Source organism: Oreochromis aureus, linkage group 12 (assembly GCF_013358895.1).
Source record: "Oreochromis aureus strain Israel breed Guangdong linkage group 12, ZZ_aureus, whole genome shotgun sequence".
NCBI lineage: Eukaryota > Metazoa > Chordata > Actinopteri > Cichliformes > Cichlidae > Oreochromis > Oreochromis aureus.
Window position 1 is genome coordinate 18,332,048 of NC_052953.1, and position 27,090 is coordinate 18,359,137.

At 38.5% G+C, this 27,090-nt stretch overlaps 1 protein-coding gene across 5 annotated transcripts in view; it reads right to left on the minus strand.

The window, feature by feature from the left end:
* stpg2 (sperm-tail PG-rich repeat containing 2) overlaps window positions 1-27,090 on the minus strand; it is a 71,620-nt gene that overhangs the window by 22,674 nt on the left and 21,856 nt on the right. For all 5 annotated transcript variants that reach the window (XR_005615126.1, XM_039620895.1, XM_039620896.1 and 2 more), the window contains exons 8-10: window positions 26,254-26,413; window positions 24,655-24,818; window positions 24,342-24,434 (exon numbers count right to left, since the gene is read on the minus strand). Coding sequence is in view for 4 of the 5 variants with exons in the window: in XM_039620895.1 (XP_039476829.1) it covers window positions 24,342-24,434; window positions 24,655-24,818; window positions 26,254-26,413 (417 nt within the window). In the remaining variant the exon portion in view is untranslated. The remainder of the gene's footprint in view (window positions 1-24,341; window positions 24,435-24,654; window positions 24,819-26,253; window positions 26,414-27,090) is intronic.

Sequence of the window (27,090 nt, forward strand, 5' to 3'; positions counted from 1 at the left end):
TCTAGAACTAAACTGCAAACTAAAAAAAGCTGTGAAAAACTGCTTTAGTTAATTGATGTCAAAATGCAAAGTAGAATTTAAAAAATGGAACAATAAAAACAATTTTTAACCAACTCAAACAATATTGTGAACTTACAAAACTAAAAATAAGTTAATTAAAAGAACAATGCACCAATAATTATAAACACATGCACAGTGTCTTCAGTAGTAGTGTTCGTCATTTTGGTCAAATTTGTCAACACGTTTGTGAAGAATGAAATATCTGCATTACACTGACAGTTATGCTTAATATGGGTACTGGTTTTTAGGCAGATAGTATGCAGTTTGAACTGTGACAGCACAGATTTCACCCCTGGGAGGCATCTGAGGACATCCCCTTGGGAAAAGGCACCCACCCTGTCGAGGGGACCTAGTGTAGCAAGCGACTCAGGCTCTCTTCAAGCGCGGAGAGCTAACGGTTATCGCAAGTCTACTTCGGAAGTGACGTGATGCACACAGGTATCATCTTTAAAAGCCTGAATGGCACAATGGCAATCATAAATGCCATCATGTCCAGTAATTGTAAAACGGTGTGAAAATGGAGTTGGCATACAAAGTGAAATTCAGCAAAGCCACTCTGTGCTCTGACAGACATGCACAGCTGGAAACTGAGAATATTTCGAGCCTGAAAAATAAGATCTGCTGATTCGGAGTTTGCAAGCTTTTTTTGTGAAAGTTTAGAGTTTGAATGTGTGACAGAATGAGCAGCAGCTAAATTGCCACCTGCTTTCTGCAGCTCAATCAACCAGACAGGCTAAGATGCCCCGATATGTTTGGAGTTCATGGTGACAGAGTTCGTGGCATGGGCAGTACCTGCCTGAGACAGTAAATTAGACAGAAGAGCTGCAAGGGCAACTCACAACATGGTTGTCGGACAAGACTAGATAAGCCGCCATTGACGGCTCCATAGGTGGTGGATTGAGCAAGCCGGTATTTTCCGCATTGTTCAGATCCAAATATTATTTATAGCTGCACAGGGTGATGCAAATAGACAGGGGTTGGCTCCATGTCGAGGTTAACTCGGATATCTGAAAACAGGGACAGGTGTTTCTGTTTTTTTACCCTTGTCACTTCTGAGTGTATTAAGAACTGCACAAACCATGGCAATTTTGCTAGAAAAAGAAAGGACCATTTGACCTGCACCTTCTCAACTACACAGTCAACAGAGAAAAGAGACAACCAATGCAGCTGGTGAAGCATACTGGACTGAGGAACAGGCTTTCCTATTCTCTTTTTCTTTCTCCAACAAACCATGCAGTCTCGCATGTCGTCATTATCATGGTGAGGTTGAGGTTGTAGCTAACTAGCACCTTTTACATGGTTGTTGCTCGAGCTTGGCTAACTCATTAAAACGATCCATGTGGTCAGCCACAGGTTGGACATTTATTGTAAGCTCTTTGCTTTTGGACTCAGAGACCCAAATTAAACTGTCTTGAGAATGAAGAAGGTCTTGCTATGTGACAGAAGGCTTTAAACAACTTTCTCCTCAAACGTTACCTTCAGGATACCTTTCAGGATCTTTGTTGTTCAAAAAAAAGCTGCAACCCTGAGAAAACGGGCGGACGACTTCTCCTTTGACTGCTTTGGTTTGGTCTTCACGCCAAACTACAAACCAAAAATACACTCCACTGGAAATGTTAAATTAGCACACCCCAGGCAGTCTGCTCACCAAAGGGAGCACTGCTACCACCAACAGGAGGAGTTAAACTAATGTGAAACTGGCAGCTGACAACAAAGCCAACTACTAATAGGTAACTGTGATGACAGAGCATTATATGTACAGGAAGGGCCTCAAATGTGATCATATCTATCTTCAAAATTGTGAATAGAAGTGTCTTTAACCAGGACAAGAAACTGCATGATGTCTTGTACTTTATGTGTTGTACCATGCAAATCAACTTCAACGCGCACATACACTGAAAGTTTGTAGGTACTGCACTCCTACAAAAAACAATGTCAGAAACAGATGGCGTCTCCAACATGTCGCAGGTAATTTCTTGCACATGGTATGCATATGAGATTATTATAATCTTAGTCTTTATAATAAATATTAATACAGAGCTAATTCACAGTGGTACCCTTGGTGATACCAGTCATAGAATTTTAAATCTGAAATGGAGAATGGGTGAATCGTGGGTGAAGCTCGCACTTCGACTGCTGCAGAGGAACCTCAGTTACTGGGGATTTGTCAGTGGGTCTCTGAATAATTGATGCTGAAGGCTGAATATAGCGGCACGATCCATTTATCCTAAACATAGGAAGGCTGTCATTTACCTCACGCTGTCATTTCCCAACTGCTGCTTTCTCCCTCTCCTCCTGTGTAGCCGTCCATCTTTAATCACTTCTAACCGCGGCCATTTAGCTTTTCATTATAGACACAGCAGGGGGACAAGGTGGCAAGCACAACATGTGTACGACAATATAACCTTACACAAAACATGGAAACATTCCATTTGAAGATGCACATAGAAAAAAAATCATTTCTATGTGAACTTAAAAATGAAATTGAAAGAAGGTGAAGAAAATCGTGACACGGTCTCCTGTAGTTTGGCTGGTTTGGTTGGTGTCATGGTTGATTTAATACAACTGACACCTGTAGGCACATCTGTGGAGCCCTATGGTCTATAATTATACCAGAATATGGAACAAACCATGTTCCCAGTAGTAGTCATCAACTATTGACAGCACTCAGGTTGACTTTAATTACACACCCTTGACATTTAGACAGCTCAATACTTGCCTTCTACACACACACACACACACACACACACAAACTTTTCTTAATGATTCTGTCACATTGCCCTTGTCTGTGTGAAAGTGACTGAGTGAATATATACACTATATGCTAGATACATATTTGTGGCAGCCAGTGGTACCAAAAAACATAAATGTTGTTATATAATGAAAGTCTGTCAAAAATTAACAAAATATAACTATAAATTATTAATAAGATATTAAGTAATGGTATTTTTCTGATCCATTCAAAATGTTATATATATAAAACCAAAAGACAGTTCCTCTTAATCAAGATCGTATACAATGAAAAGAAAACTAAGAAAGAAATATGAGAATATGAAGTTAAAGTAATTATTACATGTACTAATATCTGTACATTGAATTACATGTACAATGAGATGACAGTGCCATTGACTGCATATAGTATGTTCTGAATTCAACCCTACAAGGACATTCGGCTTATGAGTAGGGATGGGTACTGGTATCCGGTGCCATTATGGCACAGGTTATGACATAAACGGTAGTAACCAGACCGAAAAGCAGCACACATTTCGGTGCTTTATTTCAATGCTTTTTTTTCTTGAGATGTCATACACTTTGGATTCTAGCCAATCATTTTACCGTTCCAAGGATAGTAGGCGGGCCCAGGTACGTACGTTCTTTTAGAGCAGAGCTACAGATTAAAAATGCCCAAGGCGAAGCGGTCAAAAGTCTGGCTGTACTTCACAGCAAAAGATGCAAACTCAGCAGCCTGCAACAAGTGTTTTAAGGTGATACTGTCAAAGGAGGTAACTCCTTGAATCTGATGAAACACCTGGCGACGCATACCGTTTTTTTTAAAAGCCGAGAAATGTACTGTATTTGATAGCTTGCTCCGAGACCTCACACCGTGCACATCTACTGCGGGTGTGGTGCCTGTTATCGGACCCGGAGTTAGCAACATCCCCCCAATAGAGAGTCCTGGCCCCTAGCCCTGTCAGCGTAGCAGAAATGATGACGGATGATGATGGCAGCAGCAGCCGTTCTTCTCTGCGTGAGTAGCTTCATGTTGTTCGTGTGTAATTTACGTTGAGTAGGCTAACCACATTATTAAATTAATGCACGTAAGGTGAACTAGCAAACACCGTCGTAGTTACATGCAGCTGTCTTTTTGTTTGATAGAGTGATACCATATATGCCCTATAGCTACAGAAAAGGCTAACATTGTTATCTTTTTACAAAAAAAACAGCTAAACATGAGAGGTTTTACGACAAGGTGTGTGTTTTCAATTGTTTAAGCACCGGTTCCAACCAAAGGAGGTATGTTGTATCAACAGAAAAGGCTAACTTATTAGCCTTTTCTGGTTATCATTTTGCAGAAAAAAAGAGACTTCTAAAAATAAAAACATGAGAGGTTTTTGGACAAAGTTTGTGTTCTCCATTCTTTAAGCACCGGTTCGAGCACCGTTTAAGCACCGGCACCGTTTCAAAAGTACTGGTTTGGCACCGGTATAGGATAAAACCTAAACGATACCCATCCCTACTTATGAGCAGGATTCAACCCAGCAAAAAAATCCACGTTAAGGAAGAAATCAAAACTAAAGTAAACAATTAGAATGAAATCTCTCACTGAAGGATTAAAAAATAACTACAAAAACTGGATATTCTGCATCTCCACATCAGTTGTTAGACCTCGCATTGCTGTGTCAAGAGGCTGGTGCTATTTGAAGAAAAAAATCTCTTCTCAAGAGGGCTGCTGCACAATTTCACATTATAGTGAGGGTCTCTGTGGAGCATTCTTTATTCATGAAATATGTTTGGAACACACCTCTCCCAATTGTTACCTTGATCAAGAAAAATGAAGTTGTGGGAACAATTTTTCCTTGTACAAAATGTTATGTTCTAAATTTTGTCCTGTGCTTTGTGGTTTTGAGAAAGCGCTCTCCGCTTTACTGATGCTTATTTCTAACAATTTTATTCAAAATTCTACTGTTTCAGCCATCATATATACGTATAAATATTGGTTATTTTTTACTTTGTCATGCACAAAGTATCATTTCTACAAGAACAGCCAGAATACTATCCTTTAGCATTCTCAGACATCCTCACTCACAGCTTTAGAAGAGTTTCACCATGGCTAAATCCAAACACAAAGTGAGATGTTTCATATTATCTTTTTACAGTATAGCCTTTCTTCCGCACCATGTCCTCTCATACTAATGACTCAAGCACACTTGACAGTGGCTGTATTAATGATCTGGCAGTACGCGTAGTGACAGCTTTGACTAATGGTCAGGCATAACACATGAGGTGTATGTGTGTCTGTGTCTGTGTGTGTGTGTGTGTGTGTGTGTGTATGAGAGAGAGAGAGAGAGCGAGAGAGGACTACATCCCATTCTTCATCATCTCATTACTCTTAAAACCTTTCACTCTTCTTTTCAGAGTGGAATGCTATTTTCAGACTTTCAGACTGTACTTCCATGCTGGATATAATATATTTTGACTTTCCCTTCTCTCTTGCATACATATATATATATATATATATATATATATATATATATATATATATATATATATATATATATATATATATATATATATATATATATATATATATACATACATATGTGTCTTCGAATAATATAACCTGTTTCCAATGCAAAGACTTTCAAATCCTTAAATTCTCTGTTTAATTTGCTCTCAAGTGTGGGCAATTAAGACAGTTAAGTCCATGCAACACTCTACTTACTTTTCAAAAGTGCTTAGACATCTGGGGCTGTGATCAACACCCAACAAGAGTACTGTTGGCCTAAATACTAAATAATTCTAGCAAAGAAATTTCCTTGAGCAAAGAAAGAGCAGTGGGAGATTGTGTAGTTCACCCAGCTGCTATATAAAGGGTGTTACTGGTTGATTTAGAAGAAAAATAAATTAATGGATTGTAAATCAATAAACACAATCATATAATTTGTTTATATGACAAGCACTGCGCCATTTTTTTGTTTAATCAGCAGCATTTGTTTTATTTTCTTTTGTGTGTGTTGTTTTGCTTTGTATAACAAAATGGAGTGATGACATTTAAATGAAAGGAGAACACCCAGAAAACACTGTCTATCAGTGTGTCATAGGCACAGCTGGTGTCTCATCACAGAGCCTGATAACCATCTGTCTGATTTTAGTAGTGGAGGTATGGTTGGTGTCGTAAGGCCTTAATGAGGTTTTAGACAGGTCTTCAATATAGATGCAATGACAGAAGGAAACCATATGGGTCCCATTTGCTTCCTACTCACACTTTATGGGCAGCAGTTATTCTAACAATTTGCTGACAGCTACAGTTTTCTGCTGTGTTTTGTAGTCTTGTAATCTTGCTTTCTCCTTAATTTATTTTTATCCTTGTCTTTCTTTGCATATTTACTATTATCTTATTGCCTTGCCTTTCTCTTTCTTACTCGAGTTTCTTTTTGTGCTGATTTTTCTAGCTAGGTCTCCATCACTCATTCTTTTGCAAAAGGGCTCAACTTCCTGCTTTAACAACCTTAAATGTTCATATCCATAGCTGGCTGGATTCTGAGGAACAACAGTATGGAAGTTTTAAATTTCTGTCTTGACGAACCACAGTGAACCGAGACCTAACGTGCTTTTCTCCTTTTCAGTCATATTTACTGTTATAATAAGGGATGCTCATATTAAATATTGCCTGTAATCCTTGTAGGCCAAAGCTCAGGCTTCAGAAAGCTTCCGACAGTGTTTTATAATGTCATTTGGAAGAAATATATTCACCTCATTGATTAAAAAGCATGCTTTTATGAATGGAGGGAGGAATTGGCTTCAGTAACTTCAGGGGCAGAACGGTGGTACAGTGGTTAGAACTGTATTGTTGCCTCAGAGCGACAAAGTCCTGGGTTTGAATCCACCAACCACCAAGGGCTGAAGCAAATTAATGGATGTAACTTGTTTCAGACAAAGGATGAACTGAGGCTCTGCACCAAGGCTGAGTAAAACCCAGCAAAGTTCTTCTAGTGGAGTCCAGGAATACAAATCTGAAGCTCAAAATGTGAGCATAATAAGTTCCCTTTAAGTGACTCCTTCTGACTGATTTATGTAGCAATCACAGACCAATCTATAGAGTGGGGCAGGTTAATAATCCTGTATAAAGTCTGACACCCACAGCTGGGGCCTTGATGATCTATGATAGATCCAGCAGTGTTCCAGAAGTGCCCAATTGAGTATAACACCCACGCCAGGCCTTACACCTTACTGGGCTTTACTTTTCCTGCTGTCCCCTGGCCGCCTGCCTAGATGACTGTGCGCTTGGCTCCTAAAATCATCACCTCCTACTAAACAGCTGTCCATAGCCAAATACACACAAAACACACAGCTGCTGCATAAAACAGATACATGCCCACACCTGCATATGGCAGCACACACACATGCACACAAAAAAAGGCAATAAACACACAGCTGCTGGCCACAGCTGGTTCCCATACTTTGGACAGAGAAATACACATGTACATAGGCATGCACATACACAGAGTGGACACAGCTGCTTAACACATGCGTCTCCTTCATCAACTCGAACAGTGAGACAAAGAGAGAGAAACATCGAGAAACCGATTAACCGTCAGAGAAAAAGAAAAGGTAACAAGAGGGGAGAAAAATATCTAGAGATGCTCAAACCAAAAGATAAATGGTATACAGGCAAAAAGAAACCTGTAAAGGTTAGAACAAACAACTGAAGCTGAGAAAACTGGTGGCATAAGTGAAATGCAGTCCTCTTAATAGACAAAGACAGGATCAAATTAAAGAACCAGGCCTGCTACATCTCACTTCTCCTAATCCAATCTACACGTGGAAAATAAGTTTTTAATTTGTTTAAATACTGATCTCTATTCTGGGCAGTGTCACAGGTCTGCAGGTATCTGCTGACGATTCCATTATTCTCAAATAAATAAATACAAATGGGACCCAATCTCTCGCTACTTTCAAAAGCAGGTCGATACAAATAAGATTTGACAGACAGAGCATCGTCCTGACGCTAGACAGAAAAGATGCATCTGAAAGGCTTCATTTATCAAAATCGCAGCATTTTACATCTGGCTTTGTATTAATGCTGCTAGCTGACAATATTTCTTATTTGACTCACTCTAAGCAACTGATTTCAAAGAAACAGTGGACACATGAAAGGAATCATTACCTACTTTATTAAAGACTTTCCTCACCAGAAAGCAGACGGCAGACTGGTGGATGCTAAACTGAAATGTTGTTTCAGTGCTTGGCACCAAACTTTACTTTTAATCCTAGAAAAGCAAGCCGACCAGAGAAACTTTTAATTAAGTTTCTGAATATGCTTCTAAATGATGCTTAGATATTTTCTTTGCCAGGCAACATATTTTGGCATAGTACATGTTACAGTAATGGGTAAACTTTAACAAGTCAAGCAGATGACAGAAAACTGTTTACCTCCTTTAATTGGCAAAATAAACAGTGTCCTTTTAAGTAGCATTTTAGTGTAAGAAAGGTTGTTTACATTGATGATTCTGATCAAAATGCAATCCGTTTGTTATATGTCTTATAACACAGTGTAAAGATGTGAAATCAATGGAAAATATCTGCTAATTAATTAAGAAAATGTAAAACAAATGGGGGTTTTTTTTGTCTGTACATGATACAGATATGAGTATTTAATGACAGCAGCCCAAACACCGTACCAGCAATGCATATGGTGGGTGTGGCCTCTGCAAACGCTTGTTCTACTTTTATGAATTTGCCAGAAGTCATGTTGTGTTTATCCACCTTCTTTCGTAAAACATCTTTTATTCCGAGTCGCAGACTGAGGAGGGGCTGTTTTTCAGTTGACTTGTTTTATAACAGCGAGACAGCAGGGAGGTAACAATAACCAGGACTTCACAGCAAGAGGGGAAGAGAAGGGGGGAAACACCAGAAAAAGAACTCCACCAAGCGTATGTGATCTTTTTTCTTCAAGCAATAACTTAGATAGCATCCACACATCATCAAATCTGAAAGTGCAACACAGACAAGTTCCCCATCTGTGCCCTATCACACATTTTAAGACGTACTTGTGTTTCTCTCTCATTTCTTTGTCTTTCCTCTGTTGCTCGTGCATCCAGCCGCATTTCCCACATTTATTCCTGTGCCTCTGACGCATTCCTTTTACTGTCTCTGTGGTCTCCATTATCTCTAATCTTTTATGTGTCCCTACATCCTCTACAACCCACAACACGCTGTCTTTGTACACTGAGAAAGATTTGCAACAATGTGCTATAGTGTTACTAAACATGTACATTTTCATCAGTTATGAATCAATTAATATGTAGCTGTCTCACTCAAGGGAAATTAAGCTTACAACGCCTTAATTAGAGGACAGGTGGGATCAGAAAAAGCAATGGAGCATTAAGCAAGTAACTATTAAAAAAAATCAACACTCACACCATAAAGTTCAACAAGTACCCTTTGTTTACTCTTAACCAATATTGGCATTTTACAATAACATGTTTCAGTGAAGCTTGGAACTATAATGTTGTCAAGTTTATTTATATAGAACATTTCGGCACAGCAGACATGTAGACCTGTGCTGCACAACAATCAATAAAACAATGGGGAAAACCAAAACAGCAAGAGAACATAATTACAGGCATAATTAAAATGAGTAATTACTATGGAAATACTAAAGAGAAAAGATGAGCTTTTAGTTGAGACAACCTGAGCTGTTACAGCAGGGGTCCCCAATCTCAGTCCACGAGGGCCGGTGTCCCTGCAGGTTTTAGATGTGTCCTTGATCCATCACAGCTGATTTAAATGGATAAATTACCTTCTCAACATGTCTTGAAGTTCTCCAGAGGCCTGGTAATGAGCTAATCATTTGATTCAGGTGTGTTGACCCAGGGTGAGATCTAAAACCTGCAGGGACACCGGCCCTCGTGGACTGAGATTGGGGACCCCTGTGTTACAGAGTCTGAGAGCTTCAATCAATTCTCTCTAGAAGCCAATCTAGTGCTTTGAACTAGTAAGAGCCACCAGTCAGCTGACATAAGAATTTAAAACTGTAATTTCTATGACTGATATTTAGGGACAAGCCCATGTAAGAATTTATAAGTGAAGAAAAGGGTTTCAAAAATGAATCCTAAACTCCACAGGTGGTTAAATAGGTTCATGTTTCCATTTACCAGCCAGGAGTCTAGCAGCAGCATTTTGTACTAACTGCATTTGTGATAACAGCGCCTTGCCTATTCTAAATAAAGAATATCAGTCTGGATGTGATAATCACCTTCTCAAGGTTTTTAAAAGAAAGCAAAGGTTTGACTTTAGCTAAAAGTCTTAATTGAAATAAGCTAGCTTTGATGACACGTTTAATCTGCAACTCTAATTTCAGGGTGTAAAAAGATTAAAAATTATACAGAAATTGACATGATACATGATTCTTTATATGAAGGTTACAGAATGAAGTGATATTTGTGAACTGAGCTTCCTGGCAGCGAGTGAGATTAAAAACCAGGATTTCATTTTTATTCTCATTGAGGGCGAGGAAGTTCAGCAAAAGCCACATTTTAACCACAGCTAAACATAATTTTCTTTATCGCATCTTCTATGGTCCCTTCATCAGTCAAAGTATCTGTCAATAGGCTCTAAATATTAATCTTTTATGCTAGGACTGACAGGAACTTAACGGAGAACATGTATGTTCTCCTGAAGATAATCACTCTTTATTTTGGACACTATGAGCTTTTTGGCACATGAGGTACAGGATGTTGTGATCCATCAGACAAAATGTAACTGATTTAAATGAGAGTGCATCCTTTGCCCTCTCACGCAACACAAAGAAATGTTCCCTAATCTGACACCTCCAACAGCAGCATCACATTATCTATAGTAGCTCCCCAAACTGCCAACCTTTTATATTGTATCAGTGCTACTGCTAAAGTTTGCTACCTTACCTAACCCTAACAAAGCTCCTTGATCCAATTTAAGAAAACATAGTTTAGTTTAAGGCATTATTAAGGTTCTAAGGACCTCAGTAATTTTGGTTATGGTCACAAACAGTGGTGATAATGGTCAAAAGAAATCAGCATTGCTAGTAGAAAACAAAGCTCAACACAGTCAGGCTTTCTTCACAGTTTGCACTTCTTTCAGTGGCTTTAGTGAGATACAACTTAACAAGCTGCACATATAATACATATTCCCCCAGCAGAGACTATATATTGTGCCTAAAACATGGTGTAAATAAAAGAATTTGTGAAAAATAGGCACTTCCAGCAATTTTAAACCAAAACTCAGAACAGAACCTGCTTCCCTCCTTTTGTTTTTGATTCTCTCAGCTGCAGACTCTGTGCTATTTAAGGCTTGGAGAGTAAAAACAGAATGCAAACATAGGCTCACTCTCTGGACAAATGTCATCTGCAACAGTGCAGATGTCCTGTTTTTAGGGTCACATATTAATGCTATGTTATAGAAAAATAAAACTGTTATAAATTGTTTGCTGCCAGTAGATGAAAAGAAAACCAATGAATAAAGTTCCATCTAAGAATCTGTAAGTCTTACTGATCCTCATCAGGGAATTATGAAGACTTTAGATGCTAATGAAAAACTTTAGATCCACCAACTGTCTGTGCACAGAGGTCCGATGGGTGTTCCAGGAATCGTGACGCTATTTTATGGAAAATCAATTGGTCCATAAGCAATGGTTTCCTACCTGCTGATCTCTAATCTGGAACATAAATTGTCCTGGAGCAGGTTAGGATTACAGCATAATTTACCTTGGCGATTTACCCCAGTGAGAAGTGAAAAACCCTTAACACTTAAATTACCTGGATAAGACAAGACCTCAGGACAAAAAACTGTGGTTAAAATGGTGCTAAAGTCTAGTGTTGGACCATCAGTACTTTCCAGCTCTGTATCAACATCACACAACTTCCTCTTTTGCTTCAGATGGAAAAGAGAACTGACTCTCCCCACAGGATTTTATCACAGGAACGTAAACATATGTTGTTTTTGGACATTATACTCACTTGGGAGACTCTCTCCAAAATGCTGTGTAATTTTTGGTGCATATTCATGGTCCGAATAATCTAATCTGATTTTAATGAAGCCCAGGCACTGCCTTTAATAGCAATCTCACCACAAAGAGCAGTGAAAGTTTTCTTGTTTACTACAGTTAATTAATATTGTAAGAGGTCATGGAAATTGCAACCTCTAGAAGTCACCAGCAGAACTTTTAGCTTTGTCATTATATGCATTTATAAAGCAGCTTTATCTTCTCCTCTCACTCTCTCTCTCTCTCTCTCTCACACACACACAAACACACACGCACACACACATACACTCAAAACATGTCATAACATCAGACCTGTATGAGTGCATATAGTCCCATTCAACTTCATCCAACAACTGGCTCAAGTCAGTGAAGTGTCACTACTGTTTTGGTCAAACAGGCAAAAGAACACATTAAATTTTTTTCTGGATAAATTTCTAGGCAACACTCAATCTGAAGGTTCAAACAGTTGTTGCCATGATAACTTTTAAGTGCTATAAAAAACCTATTTGTTGTATTATATGTGGCTATACCTTGTTGTGGCTCCTAATAAGCCTTAAAACTAGTGGATCCACTAACGAATCACTCTTTGCCCCAATCCAATGAAACCCCTTGTGGAATTCCAAGTTATCACTTTATTGCATTTTATTGCTTTTACTTTTAAATGTGGGAATTCCACTGTATCTAGTTTAAATTGTATCCTAAATAGTGTATATAGCTTTATAATGATTTACCATCAATGTTTGAGGTCTGATTAGATAGATTTGTCTTCCTAGGATCTTATGAATTGCATTAAAATTTTCAAGGGATGTCATGCTGAAAAAGGCTATTTTACTCCAGTACACCCTGGACACCTTGCCAGTCTATTACACTCACACCTACAGCCAATTTAAAATACAACATGCATCCATGTCTGTAGACTGTTAAAGGAAGATTACCTGGACATAACAAACGTAGCCACAGCGAGAACAAGCAAACTACATGTGGATTTGAGTGCCAAAGTTTTTTGCTGTGAGATATTCAGCGCTGACCACTTTGCCGCCCACATTTGTACTTCAATCTTAATAGAATGTATTTCTATAAAATAAAATGTATTCCTATAAAGTTTGAGCAAGCAACCTGTTGATTCCTGTTTCCATAACAGCAGCCAGTACATTTTTCGAGGCTGCATTCATACCTATGGCTAAATATGCATTTGCATGCAGAGTTTGCATATAGTGATCAATTTTAGCCAGTGGATCCACACAGAGCAGCAACAATCACATGATACCTGGGAAACAAACAGGGTAATCTTCACCGAGCACAGAAAGTTTTTGTATGCATCAAGTATTATTATCCATGTGGACTGGTATTCAATATATGCCAGCCGGGGTTTGACTTTGTGTCGGATCTGAAAGGAAATAAGTGGTATCGCACATCACAAAGAGGTGGGTAAATCAGCTCACACAACGGCACATAGCCGTAGGTCATTTCCTTTCTTATTTTGTTTATTGCTGCAAGCAAACAGAGGAGAGTGAGCAAGTATAGAAAACACAAAAAGAAAGAAAAAGGGAGTAAAATCTTTCATCTGAAAAAAATAGTCAATACAACTACGAAATGCAACAGCAGGCGTCGATCCACCCCCTGTTTCCTCTTCACTTTTTACTTTTCTATCTATCACATTTATGAAATGTTCTCAAGATATTCAAAGCATGATGGGAGTGTTACTGTCTGATGCCTCAGGGTAGAAGTGTCACTAAGCGCTCATTCAATCACTTAATTGTACGTGTGTCTTGATCTCCTGTGTGTGCACCACTACAAATTGTGTGTGCACTAATAAGAGTTTGCAAATGGACCCATCTAGACCTGTTTCTACATTCTAGGTGATATCGGATTAATATGTATGTATTTATGTGTTTATGGGCGCATTTCAAATGAGTCGCGTTCACAGCAACAGCACTGTGTGTCAGTGTGTGAGAGCTTGCTTGAATTCTCACAGGGATTCCCATCATCATCATTACCCAGACAGCTGACAGTAAAATCCATATCAAATCTATAAGTCTATTTTCCTGTTTTTGTTCCTTTCTTTCATCACCCGACTCCCTTGTCTCCCATAAATAGAGGCTGCACCATGACATGCCATTAGCTGTCCATGGATATATCATAAAAATGCAATGAAACACAGAGACAAAAAGTCAATAAGTGACAAACCCTGGCCCACTGCATATTTTGCAACTCAACCATATCTCGCCCATGGCATATGCAACTGTCACACTCTCTGACTGACTCCCGCGGCTTTTATTTATCATCTTTAATTTTTCACTCCTTTTCACCACTTGTCCTCCCATCTTTCTCCCTTCATTTGAACTCTTTTTTTTTCCTCTTCCATCAAACCCCACCACCAACTTTCTACTCAATTCCTTAATCTCACCCCCCTTCATTCTCTGTATAATTTCGCCACATGGGTTTCCACATTTTGGTTCATTTTGCAGCGCAGAGCAAGCGTTGATGCTCTTCAGCTGGATAAATGTATGTTTAGCAAACACTCTAATTATCTCAACCAGAGCTAATAGGATAGATAATTACACAATATACACAGAGGCTCTCTTTCGCGTTCTCTTTGTCTCTCCTTCAATCCCTCCTACTGTTTCTTCCATTCAGTTTCATCTCTCCTTTAATTTTTCTGTCTCTCTCAAATCCATTATGTGTGGTATCTTTTTCTGAGAGCAGTATATTGTTTTTGCACTTGTCATCCACATTAATGAGGTCTTTCTTCACTGTGTCAGCCCTTGTCAATGATGTCTCTCTGTGTCACTACACACAGCATCGACTGAATAAGAATTTTATGCTGTATATGGCCAACAAAAGGGATAGGAGGGAAACACAGCAATTTAGAATCCACATACCTCCCCTTGACAATACATTTGTGACAAGGTGTGCATCAATACTGGCAGGACACTCCTGGAGCTGCCTCACACACTGTAAGTACAGTAACACCTAACACAGTTACATATTTTAGCATTCAGCGTTAACTATGTCTTATGAGTGAATTAACTTAATTTCAGTACATGGCCCTTATTACCCATCATTCACAGTAACAAAAGCAAAATTGTAATATATGAGTAAGTGTACAATGCACACAGCCTGTGTATTATCTCAACAAGCAACAGAAGGAGCTGCCAAGCAGAGGATGGAAATGTCTCCAGCTGAGAAGTGCTCCCTTTTTTCTATTTGTTTTCATTATTATTTTGGCACCGTTGATATATTATGAATCGTGCTTCCAATCAATGTCAGTGGTACATGTAATAAAAAACATGTTTAATATCGTCTCTCACTGATTCAGTTTCTCTGAGAGAGAATTATGAAGTCTTCTTCATTGTCAGTAAAAGATATTAGTACAGATAAAGTGAAGTGTGTTTGACTGGCAGGGACATTATTGCTTGGTTACAGTTTCTTCCAAAAGGCAAAAAAAAATTGCAACAAAAATCTTCATATTGTTGAATATTTCAATCGGGGGGGGGGGGTAAAATAGGTTTTATTTGCTCATGTTATTACAGGTTGTGACATATCTCATGAGGCAAAGTATTACTGCCATTTTATGGTGACATGGGGGTGCAGTGGCTAGCACCGCTACACAAAAAGAAGGTCCTGGGTTCAAAGCCACTGGCCAGCTGTGGCCCTGCATGTGTTCTCTCTGGTACCAGGACTGTGGGGTTCCTCCCATAATCCAAAGATATTTTTGTTTAAGTTATTGGTGATGTACGTGTGTCAGAGCTCACATTTATATGAGAGTTCCCTGTGTTAGCCTTGTGTTAGACTGGTGACCTGTCCAAGGTGTACAAAACCTGCTCTAGTTAATAACTTATTGTGCTCACTGAGTTTTGAGCTTCTAGACGGTAGGGGAGTCCAGTGACGACACCAAAGCTATGCTATGTTTATGCTGTCTTTTCAACTTGGTGTTACAATTAAACAATTTTCATATAATAGTAGATGTCGGTATGAGCTTCTTCCAGTGTTATGAAGTTGCCAAATCAATCAAATCAAATTTAGCTGACTAATAGGCTTCTGCTATATTTTCCTCATGTTTTTTGTATATTTTGGCATTTTCTGCATTTTCTTGCTGGTGTAGCATCATGGTTCATGGGTCCTGGGGAGCCTCGAACATCTCACCCAGGAAGCACCTTAACCTTAACCACCTTAACTGGCTCCTTTCGATGTGGAGGAGTAGCAGCTCTACTCTGAGCTCCTCCCAAATTCCCGAGCTCCTCACCCTGTCTCTAAGGGAGATGCCAGTCACCCTTCGGAGAAAGCTCATTTCGGCCGCTTGTATCGGTCACTACCCAAAGCTCATGACCATAGCTGAGGGTAGGGACGTAGATCAACCGGTATATCGAACTCTTCGCTTTCACACTCAGCTGTCTTTTTAACACACCAAACCACTACAGTCAACCATCTATTGATCTCTCACTCCCCTCTCCCCTCACTCGTAAACAAGACCCTGAGATACTTAAACTCGTCCCTGACCCATACTGGGCATTCCACCCTTTTCCAGTTTGTCAAATGTCTGAGTTAGATGTTTTTCTTTCATTGTCCTAAAATACATATATCTTGAGGACTATTTTTAAATGAGGCAAAACATCTGAAGATCTCAACTTGCACCACTTTTACATGTTGTCATATTGTAAGTCACAAATGCCCCAAAACTGCATAGATGAGCAGATTTTAATCACATTACATTTATTGGGTTTCCATGGAGTGTTCCTTTTTCTTACGTTTTTGAAGTAGTTTTTGTATTAACTTGTGTATATCTGCCATAATTCACACCTGTCCATTAACAACAATAGCATACAGTCTGGGAGTTTTAGAGTTATTACACATCAGACATTAAAGGAGGAAAATCCTCTTATTTTCATACCTGGATTTGTTTGTACTCTACGGTCATTATTTATGGTCATTATTTGGAGTTTTCCTTCTTAAGCTAAAAAATATTCACAATTACAATTAATTAAATAAATAAAAGATTAAATTGCATGTAAAGAAAACAAAATACTAAATGTAAGGGTATAGAATTTCATCTTTTAATTTACACATTTTTCTAATATTCTTAATCTCATTTTATTTTACCTTAAGTTATGTCATCTTTCATTAAGAATGACTTCTGTTATTGTTGGATGTCATCACGCACAGTCTCATTTCTTGGCATTCAATGGCTCTGCTGATGATGAAGAATATTGATTTTTTCACTGCAGTGAGTTTCTTATCTCAGACTGACAGATCAGCTGCTCACTGACCTCAACCTGTTTTCTTCTCTTGCTTAGTCTCGTAGTCCTATAAACTTTGATGTCCAAACCTTTCTTAGTTTTGCTTTGTTTGTCTTTTTAATTTGACCCACAGTGTCTTGGAGGAAATGATAATAACAACCTCTGTTAAATCACTCTAAGACTCTCTCTCTCTCTCTCTGTTTAACCATTGCCTTTTAACCGCTGTCACTCCCATGGAAACACTTTGGAAAGGTGCACATTTTCTGGCTTCCTCCTCAGACAGTACTGTTTCGGTTTCTTGAATATGACCTCCTAATCTTCATCACTGCTCAAGCCTGTTGGTTTAAGGCCAGTGCGCACATTTCATGAATCCAATCCAAGGGTGTCTGGACAACATGAGTCAAATGTGTTATTTTTATTTATTTTTAGTTCTGCCTACTTTAGGATTTAAACTTCAGTAGTGGCAAAATTGATCATTTATACTAATTGAGAATATAGTAATGAGATAAATGAAAAATTGCAGGACTGTTGTTAATGCTGGAAATAAACTAAAGTGGAGAAAGTTGCAACCTTTCACTTGCTGAAAATATAGAATAATGAGGCTCTGATTCTTCGGTGAGTTTCTGCCTTAGTGGTGTAACGGTGGTTAATCTAAGGTGTTGGCTGAACTTTTCACTTTTACCTCATGGATGTTTTTTATATCAAATAATACTCATTGCATTGTGTATCTCACTGGATTAACCAATAAGTTTAACCCGCTGTCCACAATTCAATGACATCACAGGTTAAAATGTACCCCTTATTAAAGGAATAGCTAACACCTCACGATAAACCAATACCCTTATCACTGACAATTCCTCACTCTCACTAAATAAAAAAGAGTGAAAATCTACTAGAAATTTTATTAATTTTATCACTGGTAACAGAGATGATGTAAAGCAGAGATGTATTTGAAGAACCTGACAGACAAAATGCCAAGTCAAACTTCTCTCCTGTCACTTCAAGGGACAAGGCAATACTTCACTGACTTATAGAAAAGGGAGGAATTCCACTGCCTCGGGTTGAAACATAGGTCCAAATTAAATTCTACCCTTATTCTCTGCCAGCACTGCCTGAGGGTATCCCATGACCTTTGCAGGAGAAAGGCCAGTGTCAGGAAGGGTTGGACAGGAGGAGGAGAGAATGTGAAAAGAGGTATATGAGCTGAAAGAAAACAGTGATGAAAGAGGGGGGGAAAGAAAGATGTAGGGAGACAAGTCCAGAAGTGAAGAAAGAAGGTTTGGGGATCAAGGGAAATAATACTGGAAAAAGCTCTGGATTAAAGTGGGAGAGAAAAGCAAACACTCATTTAAGCTGTGCTCTATACTCATAATCATCTCTCCTTTCATATCTGCCATTTCCCAACAAGATGTGAGTCTTTCTTCTCCCCAGACAGGTAATCAGCTCCTATCAGATCCAGACCTGTGGGTAAAGTGCACATCTGACATAGCTTCAAGTATTTGAACAAGTCATGTTGTGTTTGATTTAAATTGTCAGAAATTTAAGAAATCCACCACCAGATAAGACTCCACAACATCTTCCTATTAAATTATGCAGTACTTGTTACTCAGTATACACTTACCAGCCACTTTGTTAGGTACACCTTGCTAGTCCCAGGTTGAATCCAGTTCTCTCTTGAAAAATTTATTTTTTTGGCATAGATTCACTAAGATGCTGGAAACATTCCTCTGTGCTTTTGCTTCATATTGACATGATAACATCACACAGTGGCTGCAGATTTGTCAGCTGCACATCCATGATGCGAATTTCCTGTTCCACCACAACCCAATCTCTGTTGGATCAAAATCTGGTGACTGGTGAGGCCATTTGAGCACAGTTAACTCACTGTCATGTTCAAGAAACCAGTTTGAGATGATTTGAGCTTTGTGACATGGAAGTAGCCATCAGAAAATAGGTACACTGTGGTAGTAAAGTGATGGACATGTCTAGGGTGTAAAAGTAAACCCTAGACATGGTTGTCTGGGAAAATCCCAGCAGATCAACAGTTTCTGAAATACTCAGACCAAGTCTTCTGACACCAACAACAATGCCATGTTCACACTCACTTCAATCAATTTTTTTCCTCATTCTGATATTCAGTTTGAACATCAGCAGGCTGTCTCAGCCAAGCAGTTGCACAGATGACCTAACAAAGTGGCAAGTGAGTGGCTATTTAGGAACTGTTTAGTCATTAAATCTTTAGAAAACTAATTTGAAATTCACTGAGAGGAGACTTAATAATAAACTCCTCCCAAATAATGTGGAACTCGCCAGTAAACAAAACAACCTCTTTAAAACAAATGATCAGAAAAATAAAAGTCACACAGTAGTAGCAAAGACAAGTTAGATAACAGGTCTCCTGGATGTGTGTTTAACGCACTGCACAAAAGCAGCTTCTATCATTTCAACTGACATGGTGTATCTTTTATATTTCTGATTTCAAAAGCCATGAAATGTGAATAAATTCTCCAGCAAAATGTTGACCTTTAATACTAATTGAAGCTTTTAAGTCAAAGTACAGAAGACATAAACTCCCACACATAAAAGAGATAATAAAGACACACTTTTTGCCTTTATTCTTTTTTTTCTGCTTTTTTGCCTTCTCATGTTCGTGATTGCTTTCTGATTAGACTCTTTTAATATCCATCCCAGTGGGGGACCGTTACCAGGGATACAGCCTAGGCTGAAGCACAGCATGTGGCTAACTGTTACAGCTAAGATGTCCCCAGGTGATTTTTCATTAACTGGTCATAAAGGGGGCTCTGTGTGCAGCAACTACACTTAGCCTCAGATCGTCCCCACCACGGACAATTTGAAGGTGCTATTCCCCTATAAAAAAAACACACACACACACACAGGTGTAAGCGAGGAAAACAGGGTGGTGATATTGTAAATGAAAAATGTTTTTTTCTGCTATTTTGAGAATGATGTTTTGATTTTTTGTTTGTGTTTTTCCCCTAGCCCAATTTGGAATGTACAAAGCCCTCTACGCTGCAGTCCTCGTCTCTGTTAATGCTGTTTGCCTGAGGAGAGATGCAGACGGGCATGTGCTACCTCTGAGACATGTGCCACCAGCTGCTTCTTTTCACCTCGACTTCAACAGCCTCCCACCTGCAAACATGACCAATTATGTTTGCGTGAACACACAACCAAGCTGGAGGTACTGCGACTGGGAACTGAACCAAGTTAAAGCCGTTGTTAAATATTTAATCAGCTCGTGTCTCCAGCATGTAATGAAAGCCTCCTGCTGATCATTTCAACTTGCAGACATCCAATCCTGATCAAAAACTATTAGCGCATGACAATGTCAAAATCTGAACATTATGCAGATTCTGTGTAGTATGCTGTCATGTTTTCTACTGCATTAGAATTTAGCAAACTAAGGATTCTAAGTGAGTCAGATCATCCATCAGCACAATATACTGCAGCTTGACAGAAAACTCAACTGAGCCATTGTCATGAAAAATGGCAAACGCTGCAGACAGATATATGAGGTAGAGACTAATAAAGAGGTGATCAGCACCACAATTCTTGATGGATCGCTTGCAGTTTTCTAATTAGTCCCAACACTCTCACTTGAGCTCATTTGTGATATGCAATAAAATCTGACAGATCTACATTATCTGAATGCATAAACAATGTAAAAATGTATAAATATATACAGCGTGCTTACTGCATTTTTTGCCAAACTGCCATAAAAAATACAATGAGAATAAAAGCTTTAACAAATGCCCTGTTTTGCCTGATGGCATTTTAGTCGCAGGCACACAGTACAACTCAAGAGGCCAGCAAAAATAATGTTTTGTACTACGCAGATAGTTTTATGACATTATTTTTCTGCTGTGCAGCGCATAGCACCACGAAACACAATTAAGTTAACATCTTTTGCCCAAATGAAGCTGACAATGATCTCTGATCTCACTACATGACAGAGCAAAAGAATTTTTCCACTGGAGACTGCCGATGTGTAACATTAGTATGCTAAGTCGCAAATGGAGACGCATTTGATAATATTTTCATTTCTCGCACATGTCAATTTCTAAAGTTGAGCTGCTTATGCAATATCGCGGTCCCTAAGCCCTGCTCCTTTGTCTCCAGAGTCCTGCTGGTTTAATGTCCTAACAGGTAGTTAATGGCATTCAGCTGGTGTCCACGGTGTAAATCCCTCTCTGAACATACAGCAAGAATAAAACCCATTAAGGTTATGTGTCACGACCAGTGACTGTAAAGCATTTTTGGTTTCCGCAGAGGGGATGGAAAACCACTGGGACTTCAGCGTTATCTAACTTGGGAAATATCATTATCATTATTTTTTAATATTTAACTTCAAAGGGACTTAAACAGTCTGAGTTTCCTATAGTTTTAACTATTGGTATAGTATAGTATAGTAACCAAATGGGATATAATAAATAAACATCACAATAATGCAGCACATTAAAACTGACAACAAAAAGTAGAAATTTCACTTGCCACCTATATACACACAAGCATAGAAAATTAATATGTATATAGGCAGAAAGCTTTTAATCAGCTTCTTTGATGTACATACAGTAAGTGCACAGCCATGATTTTGAATATGAAAAATCTGCGACAGCAGAGTGTGAAGTCAGATTGAACCGAAATATTACAAAGCAGCATCTTGAAGTCTAAATAAGTTCATTCTCACTCCTGAAAAACACTAAAAAACACTGAAAAATTCCAGCACATTCACACTGTGAGGAAAAGCTGCGCACTCTGCCAGTCAGTCTGTCATATCACTGTGCCATCACTCGCGCGCACACACACACGCACACACACACACACACACACACACACACACGCGCGCACACACACACACACACACAAACAATAGAAAAAAGTCATAAAAGAGCATACAGTTAAAATAAGAAAGAATTGTTTAGTGCCTGCATGTACACACACTACCCACATTGTGTAGTTTGTTGAGTGTCTATAAATAATAACACTGCTGATATCGCACCAATTTAATTAAAGTTGCTGAGAAGTGCAAACAAGTGCAAGTGGACATGTCAAAGCATGTTCAAGATTACTTGACAGAAATTGTTTTTTTCTTCGAAACATCCTGTGACTAAATGAGTGATATGCAGAGAGAGATGCACATGAATCTCACAAGATCAACTGAATCCATTGATGCTAGAGTTACAGTATGTACCTACCTAGATCTTTGCCCACGATGCAAAATTACCCTTTAAACGTTGTCTTTGTAGAGAGCACCACAGTTTGCAGTGTTAAAATCAGCTCTGGGGACCTTTGCCTCAAGATGAAGATAACGCTTCTAACCTTCAGAGTTAATCAGAGTAAACAGCAGCTGGTACCCAGAAGGGTACTTGAAAGTACAAATTCTGCATCTTTAATATTCACTGTAGCTCAGGCAGAAATTCACATGTTCAAAAATTTTCAGTGCTCAAGTTAGTAAAATTCAATCCCTACCCCTCAAATCCAGCAACTTCACTCTTATTCTTCATTTGCATTATTTATATGTAAGTAAATATTGGCGTGTCTCATACAGGGCAAAGAAATACTGCTTCACAATCGAAACAGTCACTTTTTGCCAGTTGTCTATTTGTTTAGATGAAAATCTGTAAAGACATGGGATTTATTATAATTTTTTATCAAATGTAATATTAGATTTAAGCATGAAATATACCACCCAGGAATAAATAAGTCCTTCAATTTACAGTGTGTGTGCGGTTTCCTTTGGCTGTGTAGTTATCATCTCGTGTTGAGCAGTAAATTGATTCACTCTTGCAGGATTTCACATCTGTGAATATTTATACACTGAGGACCCAGTATGAAAAAACTCCTGATCGCTCAACTTTAAAAACAAAAGAATATAAACCAACATTTGACACTGAAAAATTATCTCAACAGCAAAATGAAAGATTAAATCATGATGCCACCCTGTTACACGGACCTAGAAACCAGCCACCGACCTCTCATACTCATCAGTTACCAGGGAAAAATGTATATTCGCCAACTGGTTGGTGAATATACATTGCTGGGCTTTGATGACAGTACCTTTATGCACACTACCTGTGTATAAAGGCCAGTCCATGGCCCCCTCCAAACCAGAGAAAAACTAGAGAAAAATGCATGAGATACACAAACCTACACCAAAACCCTCCTTGTGATTGTTTTGGAGTCTGAAAGGTTTCCATGATTACCTGCAATGTTTCTGTGCATGGACGATCTCAGCTTGTCTGCAAATGCTCATGAACTACTCAGTGAGCAGCAGTAAAACTCTAAAAAGTGTAACACAGCTTTCACTTTGAAGACAAAGCCAAAATCTGTTTCCAATTTGCACCACACTTTTTCAAGTTGCCCTACTAGCACCTTCCAAAAACAAGTAGGTTTTCTTATCGCATACTGCTCTGTCGCTGGTGGTTTGTTGCTAGCCTAGATTCCAGCCTCCAGTTGCCTAGGTAACTCTAATGTATGTTAGGGTATATCACTTAACAGTGTCCTGCGTTTTATTCGTAGCTGCTCCAATCGCTTGCCTTAAAGCTGAGAAAGGTTTAACTCAGGACCCGCAGAGTAAGAAAGCAAAAGTTAATATAAACACCAAAATTTCTGGGGTTGAGATGAATTATTAAACACTTTAAGATAACCAGTTGCTGTAGAAATCTTTAAATTCAAGAATAATATCCTTATAATGGCATCTAGAAAAACAATCATTTGAAGACAATAACATCAAAGTATTTAATACTGAATCATACAATTAAGCCTAAAAGCATAGCTTCATCTTGTTCTAATTTTGAGTCACACACAAAACAGTTTGATCATAAATAGAATAAATAATTGCTTTGAAAAAGAATCAAAGTAACATTTAGAAGTGGAAAGAGTTTGGTATGTAAATATATGACAGATTTTGTATTAAGCAAAGTGGAAGAGAGAGAAAAGAGATGTTCACAGGAAAAGTGACATCACAGAGGAGAGGAGCAAGAAAATAATTATCACAGATGTGACCTGTTTTCTTCAGCTTAAATGAGCATTAGGAGGAAAAAGGAAAAGAAAAGAAGACAGGCTGAGAAAATGAACTGCTGTGATGGCCCATTTATGAAACTAAAACCTTGGCACGCTCTACTGTTTTACTTCATTTCGGCTCTTCTGTTAAGTAGGTTTGAGAAGATTTGCAACATAAACTTGATCTCTGGATGGAAAATTGTCCAACAACAACAACAACAACAACTGTGGGAGAAACTGGGAGACAAACGCAGAGAAAGAGGAGAGAAAAGGAAACTTACTTTAGCCAGCAGTGGTGAAGCCAGACGCTCTGTGACCGATTTAAAAGCTGCTGTGTGCTGCTGTTTGTAGCTCTCCTCTGTCTTCTTTTCCTTCTATATGTAAAACATTTGACAATGTAATTAATGTGCCCATACACATGACAATATGAACATGCAACGTATGTGCAAGACTCTAATCAAGCTTAAACTTTTTAGGAGATTTTTTTTAATCAAAAAATACTGACGAACATATTGATGAATCTGGGACTAATCTCTAAATGATGTGATGAATAACATTGTGAAAACTTCATGACTTACTACTAATCTATCCTACCTCATACTGTGCTGGACTTGGGGTCTCGACAGATTCCTTTTTGTAGAAAAGGGAGCTGCGTTGAGAAGAAGAGCCAAATCCTCCCTTCTTGGTTTGAGAAAAAAAAGCCTTTTTAAAACTTTCCCGGGCTAAGCCATGCTCAAACACATTGTAGGAACCTGGACCTGGACAGACAGAGGTGTTCACTGTGCATTTTTACAAACCTGACCTTAAATAAAGCAGTCCAGGACTACATTGTAATTGGTTGTTGTTCTACTTTCCCTCAAAACCAGCACTTGTTAGTTTTTATCTGAAACCAGTACGATGATGCAAATCTTGCAATTAAGGCACAGCTATTAGACACATGTTGCAGAGGTGTAACTTTGGCTTAGTGGCACATTTGGCAGGGTGTGTAGCATTCATGTCGTGCTGACTGGGAAGTGACATCTGTGCTACACCTGTGCTACAATAACTTTCATATGGAGACAGTTTACTGCTTTTCTAACATCTGTCTCCTCTGCAATATGTTGTGTTTACAGATGTACTTAAAAAAAAAACAGAAGAATAAACAAATGGTCCTTTGCACTTTAACCTAAGAAAATACATATTTGTTATGCAGAATTTGTTAACAGACACACACGACAAAATGCAGCAATATTCAAATATTCAAGGTAAGGTAACACAAGTGAAAAACATTTGCATTTTCTCCTCAAGCTAAAATAAAACCAAGACTTTACCAAAAACTTTTAAAAAAAGCAATAAAATACAACTAAACCGTCTGTATAAAGTGAATCATCAGAACCATAAAAAAATTAAGGCAGCTTCTTAAAATCAATCATGTGATGCATCACATCTGTCAGTTCTGCTCCACAGACTGCAGAGAGATGTTTGGAGAAGAAAATACAGAAATAGATTTAATGTTGGTGTGCTCGTAAAGTCTAAGGCTGTTTTTACATAAATGACTGCTGTTCAAAGTAATATAGGTAGCAATGCCGAAATAGACGAGGTTGTAGTTTTATTATTCCTTGTGTTGTATTTCAAAGGCTTAATGCAAGCAGACATCAGAAATTAATCATACCTCTATAAATAAGAGTTCACTCATGGGACAACACAGCGTGCTCTCTCTCTCTCTTACACACACACACACACACACACACACACACACCCACAGACAGACACACAAGTCAAGTCACTTTCATTTCTTTTCAAAATGTTAACACAAGCTGCAAAGTAGTACTTATTCTTAATTATTACTTTTTAAATTGAGTATAATGGCCATGTCAGGTTAAACTCTGATCTTTCAGAGAACATGGCTTGTTTAAAAAAGTGTCAAAGGCTAATAAATACTGTCCTCTAACATTAAAAGGCAGCAGTCAAGTGCAAGTCATGTTTGACATGGTATGAATATTAACTGAAAAGCCTCAGCTATTAACTAAGAGAAAGATCTATATTTCAAAATCTGTGCAAAGCAAGAAACCCACAGTTTGGAGCAACAATTGATTACTAGATATCTGCTAAACTACATTCTAGAGGAAACTCACTGCCTGTGCACAACCTACTGTGGATATGCATACAAGTACACACAGACATACGCACACACAACAAAAAACACATACTGACCTGGTGTGGTGCCTTTTCTGTGGTTAGAAGAGAAGCGAGGTGCAGTGATACCAAATGGACTTTTCTTTATTCCTGAGGTCCTCTTCAGCAGCTCCAGGGCACAGCGCGGGTCATTATATTTACCAACAGGGGGCGACACTTCTTTTACAGGGCCAAACCTCTAATGGAAAGAGAAAAAAGGGAATGACACAGATGAACGAGTGAAGGAAGAAACACAAAGTGAGGCGTCTTAAGTCAAGTATCCAGCACACACTGAAATTTCACAATGCAATGTTTAACAGCCCTCTTCTATCAATCAAATAGAGACCAACACAGTTTCATCTCCTCGGTGTCCATCTGGAACACAGTAACAAATCCAGCTGCAGATATCCACAGACTCAGCTTCAATCAGTCAAAGCTTTACTTTACCAGAGTCAGCTGGGCCATCATCTCTGTCCAGGTCATTTGGGATGAAAAGCAGTGGTGGAGGAAGTTCCCATGGTGATATGGGTTTGTTTTTATATCAACAGTCTTTGTTCCTAATAAAGACGGTTTTTGGCAGAAGTATGAGCAAACATACACAGCTGAAAAAAATCAAGAGAGTTGGGGAAAATAGTGTAATGATTGAAATGGGGTTAACATACAGTAGATATTTTGTTGGGGCACAGCAGGGCTTTGAGATGCTAATCTGCAAGCACTAGTTTGATTGGTTTAAACGACTACTGTATCACATTTGATAAATCTAAGTCATCAGCGTCATTATGTTTTTCCCCCTAAAACCTAAATAAACTGAACAATACATTTTTAAAAATTCCAGATGTAGCAAATACTGTAAGATATAAATGAAAACTCATATAT